At 39.9% G+C, this 16,802-nt stretch overlaps 1 protein-coding gene across 1 annotated transcript; it reads right to left on the bottom strand.

Moving 5' to 3' along the window:
* Positions 1-931: 931 nt before the first annotated feature.
* Positions 932-16,177, bottom strand: MGAT4C (MGAT4 family member C). The gene is made up of 4 exons (XM_075057919.1): positions 16,095-16,177; positions 8,702-8,857; positions 3,951-4,098; positions 932-2,088 (listed from the first exon to the last, which is right to left on the bottom strand). The coding sequence occupies exons 1-4, from the start codon at positions 16,170-16,172 to the stop codon at positions 932-934; spliced, it is 1,539 nt and encodes a 512-aa protein (XP_074914020.1). The 5' UTR covers positions 16,173-16,177.
* Positions 16,178-16,802: the final 625 nt, after the last annotated feature.

The following is a 16,802-nucleotide window of genomic DNA, read 5'->3' as shown; positions in this document are numbered from 1 at the left end:
GAAGGCATAACAGTCCTTGGAAAATATGCTGTAGTACTCAGCTGTGTGCAAACTCATGGGGAGTTCTGCATGTTGTAAAGGAACAGGGAATGTTGAAGCTGAGGTCTGTTAAGATGCCTGTCTTAGAGAACACTGTTGCCCTTGAGGTGCTTGGGTTTGATAGCGACATCTGTACTCAAGCAGAATGCTTGCTTACTGTGAGGCATTTTGTTCGAATAAGGAGAGTAAATTGGTCCCCTAAGTAATAAAGAATCCAAGTAGTGCTCGTTTCAGTGAAAGGACCCAGGAAAAAGAACAAAGGATATTTGTTGAGACAGAATAACAGATGCAATTATCTATTTTTTACATAGTTGTCATGTCAGATTTATAATTTTACATACATTCCCTTTTGAAAAGAAGTTGCAATGATTAGCCACACTATTTTATTACAGTGCTCAGAATGAAACTGCCAGTTTCAGGACAGATTTCCTTGTCACAACTGCCTTTATAAGAAACACATCACCAACTATTGTACAAACGCATACTACCAAAACATTTTAAATTTATATGTGCGTAAGGTGCAATCCAATTTCTTTTCACAACGTACTGGTCATAGCTTTAAACCTTTTGGTAATTATAGGATGTTTTGTTTTGTTCTGTTCAGTCCAGAAGATCTCTCTTACAGAGAAATGATAATAAAAAAGGGGTTCAAGATCTCAAGAGAGGTTCGAGAACTTTGCATTTCCTATAAAATTCAAAAGTGTCAACAAATAAGTGTTTGTATATTGCCTGGCCAAACTCGTAAAAAATAAATTGCTTTGCTTGTTTTGTGATTTCCCCAGATCTTCCGTGTCCCTAGTGAAGAGTTGGAAATGTCAGTTTTTCTGGGGAATGGCACCAGTTGGGACCCAGCTGATTGTATGCACTCTGTACCTTCTCAGGTGGTTTTGCTTTATTGATTTGGCATTTGAGAAGTCCAGACGCTAATGCTCCTAATGATCAGCCATTCTTTTTGACTTTTTGTAACAAGTATTCTCATGCAGTTAATATCAAACAGAACTTTGTGCTCTACATCTGTTATTTCAAAATTCCCATTTTTGAATTCCCCTAGTCTCAAGTAAGTAGTACACTGTCTCCCTTTTTTACTCCCTACAATCTTTTCTCCTACTTCCAGGGCCCCATGATGCAAAATGTCATTTTGCCGGTCTTCAGTTCCAGTGACAACTTTAATTTTATTGATTTTAATGGGCTTTTCAAATACAATCCCATAGAAGTCTCCCGTAGAAGGAGCTTTGCCCCAGAAGTACTCATCAATGCTGCTGTAAGCCTTGCTTGCCTCATAGTTTTCAAATACATTCATGTTGGTGTGCAAGTTTGCAGGTGGGTTGTCAGGGATATCAAAAGATTCCTCTTCAAAATCATCATCCTTTAGCTTGTTTTCAGCTCCTTTGTAAGACGAGTAGTATCCCATGTGCTGGAAAAGAGATGGCTTGAAACGTATCACTTCCTTCTGAGCTAACAGCCCACGAAAGTGGATGAGCAGCCAATCGCAAGGCATTTCTTGGTAGAACATCAACAAAAAATGGGCCAGGCGTGGGAGGTCATGGGAATGGTAAAGCTTTCCAATGTACCCCAGTTTGGAGAATTCCAAAGTCACCCAGTAGGATCCTTCTCGTGAGGTAATTACTTTCTTAACAGCAGTCAAAAAATTCTTTGAGCAGCGAACGTCATCTTCTAACATCACATAGTAGTCAGAAAGATTAGCACAGAAGTTAAGAAGGAAAGCATAATCTACATTTTGTTTGGATCGAAACTTCACACGGTCCTCTGGGTCATTGTAATTTCTCTTGAGGCCATCCAGTACAGGATAATACTCTTCAGGGACGTGAATAACTATTAATCTGCCTGCAATTATGTGATGTGCAAATTTCTGTGAAATATCCTGGACCATCCCTTCACACCAGGCTGAGTCGAAATCTGCCAGCTGCACTACCACTGCGATTTCTTTGAGTTCCTCATAACTTGACTGCTCAAATATGGACTTGATGGTCTCAAGCAAGTAGTTTCCCTTTTTCCGTTTCACAGAGGATAGCCCAATTGTAAGATACCCTGTACAAAAGAGAATTCAAACAAAACCTGAGTATCTGACGTTGGAAACCATTTTGCCACAAAGCTATCCTCCAGAGCTGTGCTTATATGAAATAAACCTTTTGAATGGTGAAGACTGAGAAATTTGGGGTGTGAACTTATGAAGCTGCATGCAACAAAGGACATTTATTGCCTTTTCATGAAAGAAGAATCATATTGCAAGCAAATAGACATAAGGAGACTATTGCATTAAACATTCACTTGTTAACTGCAAGGAATGGCACGTAGTGGACAAAAGCCAAAGCAATGTGCACGTATATGCCTGGTAGAGGAGACCACATAGACAATGATAAGGATGTAAAATCTGTTAAAAGAAAGGGGATTATGAGATATGATATGCACAATATTTTTAAAGCAAGGAACTATGAAATGCAGCACAAAAACGTGAGCTATAAATTGCCAAACTTACCATTTTAAGCACTCTACAAGACTAGTTACACTTATGCAGAACTTTACAGTTTTATGAATGTTGCATGGTTAATTTTTTTCTGCATGTTCATTTTTAACTGAATTTGTCCAATTTTTGCTTGCTAATAGTTCTCCTAACCCTCTTTCAGAACTCATTGAGCATCTTACAGGGAACTCTCTCTCGCAAGATGTCATTTAGATACTATTTTAAAGTAGAAGAGAACTTACTACTACATACCTGTGCTTGTATAAATAATTTTTAATGCTGTTACATCTTTCTGGGGAGAGATGCATCTTAATTATAAGGGAAGAATTTTAATCTCTGCTGTTTTGGAGTTACTGCCATTGCATTTTTTCCAGCAGTCCAAACCAGTTTTTTCAGAGATTTGCTAATATATCCCTATTTTTATAACTTCTGATGTAAAAAATGTTAAGACTTTATAATTGACAGGGCGTACTTTAGTTGAACCTACCCCAACTTTTTAAAAATATTGCACTTTGTAAAAAGACTGCTCTGATAAAGTGATTCAGAGTTTCCCTTGAGGCTTAAGTCTACTCAAAATGCAGTTGTACAGTGAAGTACAACCCCCAGAAGCCATTTACGCTGCCTACACAACCCCAAATTTCTCAAATCTAATTTGAACAAACTTTACTTTATAGCTTTCTATGAAGATCAACAACTCACAGATGATTTTATTTTACCTTCTGTGCTTGGACTTCTGAGCCTTGTTTATGTTGGTGAAATGATTGATTTGGAACCCAAAGGACACCTGTATAAAAGCTAGGTATGGCCATTTTTCACTTCAAGATGAAAGTCTTGAACCCTGCCTGAAGTTAGAATAACTAGATTGTCTATCTGCGAGAAGAATTCTCCTTTACTGTCCCCATAATGGCACAATTCACCTCCCTCATTATCACAGCTAAAGGAACACAGACATCCATTCACAGCTGCTGGACCGGCAGAACAGGGGACCTGAAGGGTGTAGCTAGGTGATCCCAAGCATACCTTAGATTGGATTTACTGGTTTTACAGACAGAGCCCGACAGTACGGTCTCAGAGGGTGTTTGCAGAGCACCACCAGCACCTGCCTTGCTCCCGCTTTCTAAATCATCTCCCTCATGCCTGGCGGGGGAGATCCACAAAAATCGGCTCGCACAGACCATCCAGGGGCTGCCTGCAAGACGACTACAAGTCAGGGATGTGGTCAGAAGGTGACCAGGCTGTCGGGCAAGTCATTGACCGAGCAGCTGCCCAGGAACTGCCTACGCAGAGCGAGCGAGCTGTCCCACTAACCCTCTGAGATCCTCACTGCTTAACTCAGCCCCTCTTGCCTAGAAATACCCCAGGGACTATATGGATTTCACCCATTTTTTAAATCACCTCATTTCATAACATTCAGATTGCAGTTACTTACTTTTCCTTGGCAAAGGCGTGCCAGCTAGGTAGCGATAGGAAATGTTTATAGATCCTGAGAAATTAGACAAATCTTTAAAAGTGTGAACATAGCGCTCTGGGTTGAGCTGGTGCGTGGCTGTTTCTCTGATTAATTGCTTGTCCCCTTCCTATTAGTGAGAAAACAAAAAGAATAGGAGAGGGAGAGAGACAGAGAGAAACACATTTGTGAATGCCAGCCAGAGAGGAAACACGGACAGGCAGGTTTCCAAGAATAACATTTTTCAGTGTCAGCTTTCGTGAAAGCATGTAGATGTCACCTCATTTTTTTTAAAAGCCCATTACTGAATATCATACATTTTTGGCTACAGAAAATCTACCATAACCCTTCAGATTACGGTAACAGGAAAAGAAAAAAAAAATATTTTGGACAAAAACTCTGGAAAGATTGCAAACACTAAATTATTGCCAAAAAAATGCTATGGTATTCAAAATAGGGATAAGAAAGCATCAGTCAGCAACAGATGAGATAATTTTCATAGATGGAGAAGTGGGGGAGATTTTTTGAAAATATTTTCAGTGATTAAAAAAAACCCACCAAAACTGTTGCAAAGGAAAGACGAAACTAGATCCTGGCATCTGGCTCATTTTGCCATTTTTCTGAGTAGCTCCGGCTCAGATCTGTGATAAGAGGGAATGCATGTGATCATCCAGACAGCCAAAGCTTTCTCTGGAGTTGGTGAGCTCTGTTTGGTGGTATAGAAAAAAGACAAATTTATCACCATCCCTCCTCTTCCTGCCTCCTTCTCCTCTCTCTTTCTTCCAAGAGGCTTCCCTAGCCGTAGTAAAGTCAGTCAAGGGAAGGAGCGGCTTCATCAGCAGTGCCCTATCCATAAGCTCGGGTCCTAGGGCTGTTACTTAGTCCTTAAGAAGAGGGAAAATATCTAACAAGTTGTTGTGTCATGAGACTGAATTTAAAGGTAGGAATGCTTATTTAATTTACATGGCTTGATTCTAGTCTGACAAGAGGCCAGCGTATGAATGAATTCATTTCTTCTGATAGATACAGTATGTTAACACACTAATCTGTCATTAAATGGGAGCATTGTGCAGTGATAGTACTGCTGCTAACAACAAACACAGAAACAGTAAACAGCACTCATATTTAATGGTATAAATGTTCAAAAATGTGTCAAAGATATTTTATAGCACAAAGAAATATTTCTGTAAACTGATCCTAGGTTCATTTTAAGTTCATTATTTTTCTTTCATAGAAGTAGTAAATAATACACTTCTGAGCTTAGAAGAGGTCTTTGGCGGACATCCAGGGGCATCTACCTGCACTGTTACGCTCTCTTGATCTGCAATGTCTCTCCAGTAATTTCTTTCTAGTGCTGCTATGCTGCCTTGCATTTGCTCATAAGTTACGAGTGAAAGGTTTATGTTGATCAGATTCCAGATTAAAATGTAACTCAATGGGCTAGGAAGAGAGTGCACCAAAATTTAAGGAGATTTTCCATGAAAACTGTCAAATGGGGAAAAAAATGGGCTGGTCCAAAAACTTTCTTTTTTTAAAACCAGCCTTTCTTTAATGTCAAAACATTATGTGTCATTGGTTCCAGAATGGAGCACCAAAATTTTTTGTTTCATAAGAAGGTTTTGGAGTGGAAAACCATTCTGCTGAGGTTTTTCTACATAAAAAGTTTCAAAATGTTTAGAAAAAGAGAATGTCAGGACAAAATGTTTTGATTTTAACAAGCAAAATATTTAAACTGACCACAAAAATGTTCTTTTTTTTTTTTCTCTTTAAGAAATGCCTTTTGTGGCTAACAATCTTTTTTTTTTTTAAATTGTTGTTGGTTTCATTCCTTCTTGAATGAAAAGCAAAATAAAAATATGGATTTTTCAAAAAATTTAAAATCTGGTTCTTCTACCTCTGACTACTATGCAGAGGTCAGTGAAGCTGAAGAGCTTGATTAGCTCTCTTTAGCTGTCTTCTCTAATTTTTTCTATGATGGTTCTGGCTTTCATCTGTTAACTAACCTCTAACTTACATTCCAGTGTTTGCTGGAGCTTGGGAGATTCCTGTGGGTGCCATGGGACGAGGTGCCAGAAGTTCTCCATTATTTATAGAGATACTCTGCTCTGCTAAGAATGCTGTGTCAGCTCCAACAGTACTATTGTTTCCACAGTGCCCCAAATAATTATTAGTATTCATAGAAGAGTGCAGAAGGCATGCTTCACTTACAGTTCACCTACAACTCAGAATATGTATAAAAAAATCACTGCACATATTGTGATATCTGGTTATATTAATTCAGCATGTCTTAAAAATATTTGATCAGACGTGGTTCACATGCTGCAGATGAAGCACCTTAAACTGTTCTGCTGACACACATGCATCAGCACCGTATACCTCCTATCAAACGTACTTAAGCAAGTTTCCCAGGTGGGCCCTTATTTTCTATTTCCACAGCAAATGCCCTGCAGAAAACAGTGAAGAGATTCTTCAGACATGTGAAAGCCTCTGAGCTAAAAGGAAAAGTTCTCCTCTCCCTTCTGAAGATTTGCTGCAACGAATCTTGCTTTGATAGTCTAAGATCCCGAAAAAGGCCACTCATCTGGTCTTACATCTGGTGAAGGAGATACCAGCCCTGCATCCCCTCGCACAGCCTGCTGCCTGAGACTGGGAGAGAAACTCAGGGTGGGTTGCCTTCCTCTATCAGGTACCATCAAGAGATACTCCAGCAGGAGACTGGCTACAATTAGAAAGTCGGAGGGCCGTCAGGGCTCCGAGGACTTTCAGATTCCCATTCCCCAGGGGGAACTGGTTAGCCTGGTGTCCTTGAAAGCTATCCCCAAGTGTATCTCTCCTCACCGCCAACACTGAAACTGCTCATCTTTTACCTCAGCAGAGAAAACACACCAGACAAGTTAACGGAGCTGTCAGACATGGTCAGGAAAGTTGAAAATAAAAATAAATAAATAAACTAAAAAGTCAACAGCCTAACACATTTGAAAAACACTTGACGGACCGTAAAGGTATCAAGAGACCTGGGAGAACTGTCAAGAGACTTGGCAAGAGACTTGGCTGGGAGCTACATGAATGCAAACATGCCAGAACTGTGATGAGAGAAGCAATGAAAGAGAGTGAATTTCTAAAAAAGGGGGGAAAAAGAGCAAATTAAGAAGAAGACATGGAGCCATCTGGGGAGCTGGCAAATAGGAGAGGAAAAGATTTCAAAAACAAACCAAGAGGAACACCATTAGCAGTGATAATAAAAGCACTTTCAGAAACATCTGGGGGACTTTGAAGCAATTAGTGAAAGGAGAAGAAGCATCAAGGAAAATACCACTGGAAAAAAAACCCATGTGATAAGCCATGTCAAATTCAATCACAACCAAGAAATGATGAATAAATAAAACACAGTGCAAAACCTTAGTGCAAGTACTGTTAGAGAAAGCAATACGTCTGTAATGGAGTAAGATGCTAGAAGCATGGGCTATCTTTTCAACGGTAAAAAAAAAAAGTAAAAAGTACTAGTGTGGTCTGAATAATATTGTAAATATTTATAATATTGTTATAAGTAATGTTATAAATAAAGTTATAATGTTATAAGTGAAATATTTTAAATTAAAATCACTATCCGTGGTTCTGATAAATTAATGTAAAGATTTTACTGCTTGTGTATTGCACTTTTTTCACACTCTGGTGTTTCTTTTCAGATCCAGCCGAGATCGGACTTCACCTTTCAGAATGTTGGAAAGCCCATACTGTCCCAGTTTGATGAATCAGACAAAGGGTGGCATAGAGGATCAGAAAGCTGCTCAGTAGTTCAATTCAAGATCAAGAAAGAGGGCTGTCTAATCATATCACAATGTTACATATTCAGTTTAGTCATTTTACTATTTGCAAGCTCCAGTTATTAAGCTACCATGTTCTTTTACTGGGCCCAGTCCAACCTCCGAAGAACTGGAAATTCAATCCATTAATCGAGTCTTCAGGGCTTACTTGGCATTCAGCACAGAGACACCCATAGGTTACATATAAACTGTAGAGCTACGTTACATTGTTGGTAGCTTACTTGTTGAAATTCCTAACACAAATCCTTCCATAAATCTTTTTCACAGTCATAAACTTACACTAGGTATCATTTATGTCTAATAGTTAATGCTGTAGCACTGAACATACCAGACTCAAATCTGAGATACAGAAAGTGAGAAAAACACAAAATGAAAGCACTAAAAAGAAATTATTCATGCAAGGATCTTAAAATATATGGAATTAGTGTAAGTTCTCTTCTATAATTGTATTTCTATAGTATTGTGTAATACAGTATTCACAGGTGAGATCCGCAGTGCGGACTGAAGAAGGAGCTCCTAGCTCATGTGAATATTTCAAATGTAGGCAATTTACAACATTAAAATTGAGGGAAATCCAGAAGTATGGAAAATACAGGGGATGTTTTGACTCAAAGGAAGATACCTGATGGAGATATCTCCATGTTTTGCTACATTCATTATCTTCCATACTTCCAATAAACAATGACATATTTACTTCTGCGAAAGGGACTGTTCGGGTCTTACTGACACACCCTGTGTGCAGTATACATCGATAAGATCGCTTCATCATAAAGGCCACATTTTGAGAATACCTCACTGTTAATGGTACACTAACAGGAGAAATTGCAGGAATTATGAACTTTACTGCTTAACTAGGGCTGTGTCTTGTTCTGTCGTTCCAGGATCATTTCTTCCATCTAAGAAACTTACCAAAACATACCCATCTTCAATGTACAAGTTCATGAACAGCAAGCAAATGACAAGGACTCCTAAGAATGACACTGCTGATCGTTTCCGCAAGCATCTCATCTTATCAAAATATTTCAAGCTGTGTCTCATGTGAAGAAAGGCATACGGTAGTGTCACCTATGAAAGAAAACCACAGTATTACAAGAACTGCCCACCTGATAAACATGATAGCAAAAGAACTTACCTTTAGGTGTATCAAATCCCTTCAAACACACATAGACTCTACATTTTAAGGTGGAATTAATTTCATTTAAACATTGTCATCTTCAAGTTTAATTTACAATCTTAACTATAATTTAAGCTTCTTTTTTTTTTTTTTTTTTTTTTGGTCGGTAAAGAAAAAAAGCACACCTTGTCCTACCCTTTTTAGGCTGGAATTATGATGTCACTGTGGCAGGAATGCATCAGCAGTTCAGTTTCCCATGTATAACTGTCAGATCCCAACTTGATGGTGAAAGATGATGTACCTGTGTACCTGTGTCTCCTTCCAAACACAGCTCAGGCCAACGGGCAAGGAAGAAGCTATTGCCTGACTCGGTATTGTTGCCAACAGGAACGTTCTGGATGCCAGAACTGCCAGGCACAAATGATGTACCTTCCCTGCAGTGCAAAGGCAGTAGCAAGACTGTGCAGCATCCCTTAGCCTTAGACCTCTGTACTAGGATGGAAAAACTCTCACTGGAGGCATCATTTTCTCCAGAAGGAGAGAGATGGATGTCTACCTTAGACCAGACACATCCAAGCAGAGCACTGGGAAGTCCCTGTTGCCCCAATTAGATGAATCAGTCAAATAAGGGTGGTGTAGAGGATCAGAAAGCCACTCAGTAGTTCAATTCAAGATCAAGAAAGAGGACTGTCTAATCATATCACTATGTTACATATTCAGTTTAGTCATTTTACTATTTAAAACAAGATAAATGCTGTTCTTGGCTACCAAATCATAAGCATTAACCTGTGAAGGATTACATGTTTTTGAATAAGATCTGGCCACAAACTAAAGAAACAGACTCCAGATCAGACTGCCCAAACTCTTGAGAGATTCTTAACTCAAAAGGAGATAATAAGCTCATTATTTATGTTCTCATTTGTTTAAGTACAAATGTATTTTGGCTATTGTCCATAAAAATGTCTGATTTTTCTATCAAATTTAATATATAGAAGTCATGTACAAATGGAGAGTTGAAAGCTAGCTTATGTGAAGTAGCAAAGAGCACTGCATGTGCAGTGGCTAAACCCTGCATTTAAACACCTTCATTTTTGGAAGTACCGAACATCTAAACTGACGCAAAATAGGCCAAATTAGGAGTTCCATAAAAGATATGTCATGTCATATAGAAAATTTTCTGGCCTAATAACAAAAAACCTTCCAAGTGCAGAATTCAATCTATATTTGTTTTGCCAAACTGATTAAATATATCTAACAGTAAAAAATATGAGTCCATTAGACTCTAGAGAACAGGGAGGTAAATACATCAAGTATTCGTAACGCAAATTTAACTGCAAGGTTTTGCCTGTATAGATTCAAGAGGAACTGGACACCGGTTGTACACAGAATGATTTTAAAATCACTAGGTTGAGAGTAAGAACAACTTACATGTTCCACAAAGGAGAAAAAATAAAATAATAACAATATAGATTTCTGTCCCTATTTATTTGAGGGTGGGCTGAATTGCAGTGGGCTGATTAGCCTGAAGCTGAAAAAGCCCAATGTAGCTATTTTTAGGTTACAGCAATGATTTCCTTTTCCTTAATATCTAATTAAAATAAACATCAGGAAGGAGCTGCCAGGGCCATGAATCTCCAAACTCTTGCCCTCCCCACCTGTGACAGCACAGTGGTTGCTGTGTGTCTGTGGATTCCAGCAGGCTGTTGTGGAAATGAAAGATTGCCCCTGCTTTAGAAAAGACCATGTTACACATACAGTTTGGTTTCATTTTGTTTCTTTTTTTGTTTTTCTTTTTCTCCCAGTATAACTACTGATTTTCAAAGCAATACTCTTTCTAAAACTTCTCAGAGGATCACCGGACGGATTAAATACTGACAGTTCTCAGATAATGGCGTGAACTAGCTTGACTATTGAATATCCAAGTAGTCTGGGTCGGAGTGTTTGCAGCCACTGGCAGCTTCAGGTGTAGAGGTGCACTACAGCTGCACCTATTGAATTTTTTATTCTGAAAACTTGGGAATAAATAAATAAATAAATGTTTTTTCAGTCACAGGATGACTGTATGTGCCGTATTTGCTGATTGGCTTGTGGTGTTACACAGTTCCCTCGTCTTTGCTCTGAGCAGCCTGACCGAAGTCCCTAAGGGTGAGGAAGGGGACTTGTAACTATATTGGCTGGTCATATTATATTAGTTTTTCCCCATTGCAGTTTTCATTAGATTGTTACTATGTTGGATTAGGAATAGAAATTGAGGGAATTACGCAGGTGAGACTGGAGGAACATAGGACTGCCTTTACGAAAGCTGGTGTACAGAAAGAGAAGGCCACCGTTCGGAGGAAACCCCTTGCGTTTCTTGTGTCGGCTTCTCACGAAGTCACGACAACACTTCTGTTGTACGGATAGAGTCCGTCAAACAGCTGAAAGCAAAACACCATTCCAGTGAGGTTTCTTTGTTCATAAGACCTGTTGGTGGGTTCCCACCACCCAAAGGGAAGGACTCCCCAAGCAGGGCGCGACCCGTGCGGGACGTCGCGTCACGGAGGAGGCAGTGACGCCATCGCTAACAGCAGATGGCAGTGCGGACGCGCACTCCAGCCTTCACCCTGCTCCTCACCCTATTCCTGCCAATTGGTTTGTCTGAAGGTGACATACTTTTACTGTAAGCCTTTAGCTAAAAATGTGCACCGACTCATACATATATACATGCAGAATTCCTTACATCTTCCTAGAGCTGCTGCTTCTTGCAGCTCCGTTTCCAATCTGTAACATGGCATTGTGGAACACTACACAAGCGACATTTGCAAGGAGAAAAAGGTAAATTTTAGCTTTTTTGCAGATGATGTCAGTCACCTTTTGAAAAATACTTTCAGAACTTCCCGCAGTGAGACCCCTGATGTTCTTTAAGACCATTTGAGCAGAAGACTCACCATTACTCAAAACTAAGACTTTGATATTGAAAAAAAAGGCTTCAATTCGTTGTTCAATTCTGAAGTCACAGCTTTGCTTGAAGATTTTATGCCTTCATTATCCATGCACAATTAAGTATCTATTAGGATGGTATAAATGCAATTTGTTTCATAAAGCTGGCATTAAGCAGTTAAATGTAGGAATTAATAAACCTGCATGAATTATAAATCTTTTCCTTTCTAAATGAGACGTATAATTTTGCTCAGTCTCTTAAGAGAGAACTCTTAAGACCCCAGATCCCTATGCACATGTATGTATTGCTATCACACATATACATGTGTAGTTTTACATAGTAACTTGAAACTATAATTCTTTTGACTTTCTAAAATGATACAGCAATGAAAAGACAGTGAGCTAAAAAATGCAATGACGTACCTTCACAGTGTGAAGTAGCTGTTCTCTATAGGATCTGCAAAGGTGTGAAAGCTGTGTAAAGGTCAAGACTGATTTTCACATGATAATGTGATGTTTTCTTTTGCAGAATTTGCAACACTCAGAAGAATTTTAAAAACTGTTTTAAAAAGCAAATCCTGAATGACCTTCCCGTAAGAGTCTGTTCTTAACAAGCCAAGTCCTTGAAACCAAAACATGAAATTAAAATATTGAAATTTAAAGCTGTTAAAATTTTTAAACATATTTCCCTTTTGATGTCAATGTAGCTGTGTCCAAGAGGAAAAAATGAGACAAAGCAAGATTTTTTCCTTATTTTCCTCTTTTCAGAGGAAAAGGCTTTTTTGCCAGCCCCGCAATAATTTCTCCAGACCACATACCTGCACACTCACTGTGGTGAACCATTTCATATTCAATCCACTCTAGTTCTGCATCACTTTCTGATGATACTAGGGATTTGTGCTTTGACTTGCTTTCAGAGATTATTGTTTACTTTCCTGATCTGCTTCCTCCTCAGACAGATACATTAAAAGGCCCTGTGGTGTTCCTTTACCCTTAAGTATGCCAACCTGAGTTAATGACTTAGCCTTACCTAACCAATACAGTGAATCTGCTTGTATCTATAGATGTATAGAGATGGAGCAACAAGGTCATCTTCGTATTATATCTCGGTCTGCTTTAGTGCTGTGCCCCAGCAACTCAAGAAAAGTTGCTTATTTGCAGAGGAACTGATGCCTGTCAGAAATGGCAACTGCATTCTTTTTACACTATATTTCCAAATCAGGTACATAGCTTTGCCTGTCACTGCAGAGTCTGTATTCCAGGAGGTAAAGTAGAGCAGATCCACTACCACATTTATTGTATCAACAAATCCATAGATAACACACAAAACCCCCATGATTGGATCATTAAAACCCTTGTGAACTTTATTGCAATCCCTGATTTGACTAAGACACTCAGAAGCAGGTGTTTCATTCCTCAGCCTTGTGACATACCATTCTACCATTGTATAACTGAATTGCTTTACTTGCAGTTCTTACTGCTTGTCCAACTTGTTTTTCAGCTTTTCTTTCTGGAAGGTTGCACATGATGCCTCGAGGATTGCATTCAATCCTCTTTACAAAGTGGCAAAGGAAACACTTTCGGGGGAAAAAAAAAAAGGAAAAAAAATGGAAAAGGAAAAAAATTAGAAAATAAAAAAAAGGAAATTTTTTCTGTGGTTATTATTAAATTTTGCATGTATCGTGGTGTTCTTATACAAGACGAAAGAAACCAAACTCTAGGTTGTGATATACATTGGAGCTACGGTTGGTAGTGATACCGCACAATTATAATGGATAGGGTGTTCCATGGGGCTCAGATACACTCCCAGAAAGATTCACTGTCGGTCTTACTCACAGCCTGAAACTGCATATAAAATGTTTAAGGCTGACAGGCAGGATGTTTGCTGTGACTGGCAGCAGGGAGGTAAAAACTGGTCTGAGGGAAAGGAAGGTTTAATTCAGAATGAGGGTAACAAATCCAGAGGGTAGAGCTCAGGTTTTAAACTGCTCATAAGTACATTTTTTTGGACAGCTTACCATTGTGTAGCTCCACATGCTCTAAATAAATGGTTTAAAGATTATCATGTCTTTTAAAATTTATATTCTAGATACAGAAAGTTAAAAAAGAGGTATATTAGTAGGCAGATCACTCAAAATTAACACCAATAAAAGGATGGGCAAAAGAACTGGGTTTTAAAAAAGGATTTGAAAGGCATATTGATCCTTGATCCACAGAAAGTGAGAGATTATTTCAAACACTGACATAGCATATGGATATATACAGACCCTGGCAGTTTGGGAAAAGGGATGAGAGTTTGGGAGGAAACAGATGCTTCAGCCGAGGCAAGTTACCAAACAATACAGAAAATTAAAGAGCTTAAATTCAATGTGGGTATTGGAGGATGAAGTGTTTTCCTGTCTGACAGCTTCAGAGTGACATAAGATGGAGCCAGAAAACTTCTTTTGGCCACAGCACTCTGAGCAAAATGTAACATATTTCTTCTGGCGTGGAAGAGTCAAGTCTAATCAAGGGGAAGAGATGACTAAGAAGTGTGAAGATGTATTGACTTAGACGGTAAAGCACTATCTAATCCATCACTGGATGGATAGCTGTGTATACCGCTGGATATATTTTATTCAAGTAAGTTGTAGTGTAAAAGATGGGTTTTAGAAAAATGATATAGACAATGAGTTAATGGTATGTGGAAAGAGCCTGGAAGGCAAGAAAAAATGACAAAATTTGAAATAGTCCTGAAGTTCTGCTCCACAGAAACAAAGCAGAGGGGAAAATAAAACAGCATGGGCATGAAGAAGGAAGAGACAGCTCTCTGTAACATCCAGAGAGTGAGATTAGAAGATTTTAGAGATAGAGGAGTTGGGGTTTAGGCTGCATCAGAAATACAGGCAGAAATCCTTGAGCATTGAAAGTAGCATTGGGCACCATTCAGAGGAAAGAATTTCTAGAAAGATGAGGATAGAGATTGAGTTAAATACGTATTCCATAGAGTTTATCCATTGGCTCACCAATGAATGAAACGAAGGCATGGATACAAACACTGATAGAACCAACAGCAAACTAAAACTTTTATGGACAATTATGGTACAGTACATTTCTATAGTAGGTGAGTGCAGGGATTATCACATACTACAGGTTATCAGGCAAACAAATTCCTTGAGTCTGTTAGGCACCGCACTGAATAAACTAGAAGGACATCCTGGTCTGAAGACACCCCTGCAGATCTCAGTCCCTTCACCCAAAGCACAGACTATATGAGCTAACCTCTCAGCAACGCTTATTCTGTGAGCTAACTTTTGCCTCAAGGTCCCACAGTCTCTTACCTGAAATTTATAGCTAAAAGTCTCTTACCTCAAATTTATAGCTAAAAGAGCTTGTCCTTTGCCATAATCAAGTACCCTGGACATCACTGTTGTAATGGAATTGCACAGAGAAGTAGACAAATTTGTTTTTGTGGTGAAAAGAAAATCAAGGTAAGTGTTTGACCAAAGCCACTTAGGCTTAATGAGAGAAGTTTCATCTGACCGTAGCTAAATCTGGTCATAGTTTTCTCTACAGCACATCCTGTAGCCTCATCTAAGAGAAGGGTGAGTAGCTTTTTCACAGAACTGCAGAATCACAGAATGGTTGAGTTGGAAGGGACTTCCAGAAGTCGTCTGGTCCAACCACCTGTTCAAGTAGAGTCACCTGGACCCAGGTGCCCAGGGCTGTATTCCAGGCAGCTTTTGAATATCTCCAAGGATGGAGACTCCACAACCGCTCTGGGCAGCCTGTGCCAGTGCTCCGTCACCCTCACAGTAAAAAAGCGTTTCCTGATGTTCAGAGGGAACCTCCTGTGTTTCAGTTTGTGCCCATTGCCTCTGGTCCTGAAAAAAGCCTGGCTCTGTCTTCTGTGCACCCTCCTTTCAGGTAGTCGTATACACTAAGATTCCCCTTGAGCCTTCTCTTCTCAAGGCAGGACAGTCCCATCTCTCTCAGTCTTTCCTCACACAGGAGATGCTCCAGTCCCTTAATCATCCTTGTGGCTCTTTGTTGGATTCTCTCCAATATGTCTCTCCTCTACTGAGGAGCTCAGAACTGGGCACAGCACTCCAGGTGTGGCCTCACCAGCGCTGAGCAGAGGAGAAGGATCACCACCCTTGACCTGCTGGCAATACATTCTCTAACGCAGCCCAGGATACCATTCACCTTTGTGTGAGCCAGCACAGGCAGGGGGCAGGAACGACCACAAAACCATGGAGGAAATGCAAAGTGTAAATTTATTTTTGTTACCTTGCCAACCGAGGGATCCCTGAAGCAGCAACTGGGCAGAGGCACACAAGCTGGAACACAGGCACCACGGAGGTCCATGCTAGAGGATCACTGAACCTGGTGTTTTCACGTCGGTATCAGGGATTTGCGCAGGCGTAGTTTACCACCGTGCTTTGCTCTTTCCCACAGCAGGGCAAGAACCTCAAGCATGTTCAATAGGGTGCCTCTGAGTCTATCATCGCAGGCCTATGTTGTCTAAACACAGATGTTCTGCTTGTCAAACACACAAGGCTAAACAATAATTAGTATGATGTATGTGTTTTTCAACATGCCAGCTGCAAGTCACTTGAGCGTGTTACAATCCTCCTCGCCAATCTTCCATTATTTTCCCACAGCTGCCTTTGCTGCAAGGGCACATCACTGGCTCTTCTTCAACTGCATGTCCACCACAACTGCCAGGTCCTTTTCTGCTAAGCTGCCTTCCAGTTGGGTGGCCCCCAGCATATATTGGTGCATGGGGTTGTTATTGGTGCAGGACTTTGAACTTCCCCTCGTTGATATTCTTGAGGTTCCGGTCAGCCCATTTCTCCAGCCCGTTGAGGTCCCTTTGGCTTGCAGCACGACCCGGTGGCGTATCAGCCACTCCTCCCAGTTTTGTGTCGTCTGCAATCATTTAGTCAATTGTAAACCTGATGTGGATTAAAAACCCAAGAGCCTCCGTGTGGTTGC

The sequence above is a fragment of the Buteo buteo genome, chromosome 26 (genome assembly GCF_964188355.1).
Source record: "Buteo buteo chromosome 26, bButBut1.hap1.1, whole genome shotgun sequence".
NCBI lineage: Eukaryota > Metazoa > Chordata > Aves > Accipitriformes > Accipitridae > Buteo > Buteo buteo.
Note: the sequence above shows the minus strand (reverse complement) of the source record. Positions and strands in the feature narration are given on the sequence as shown.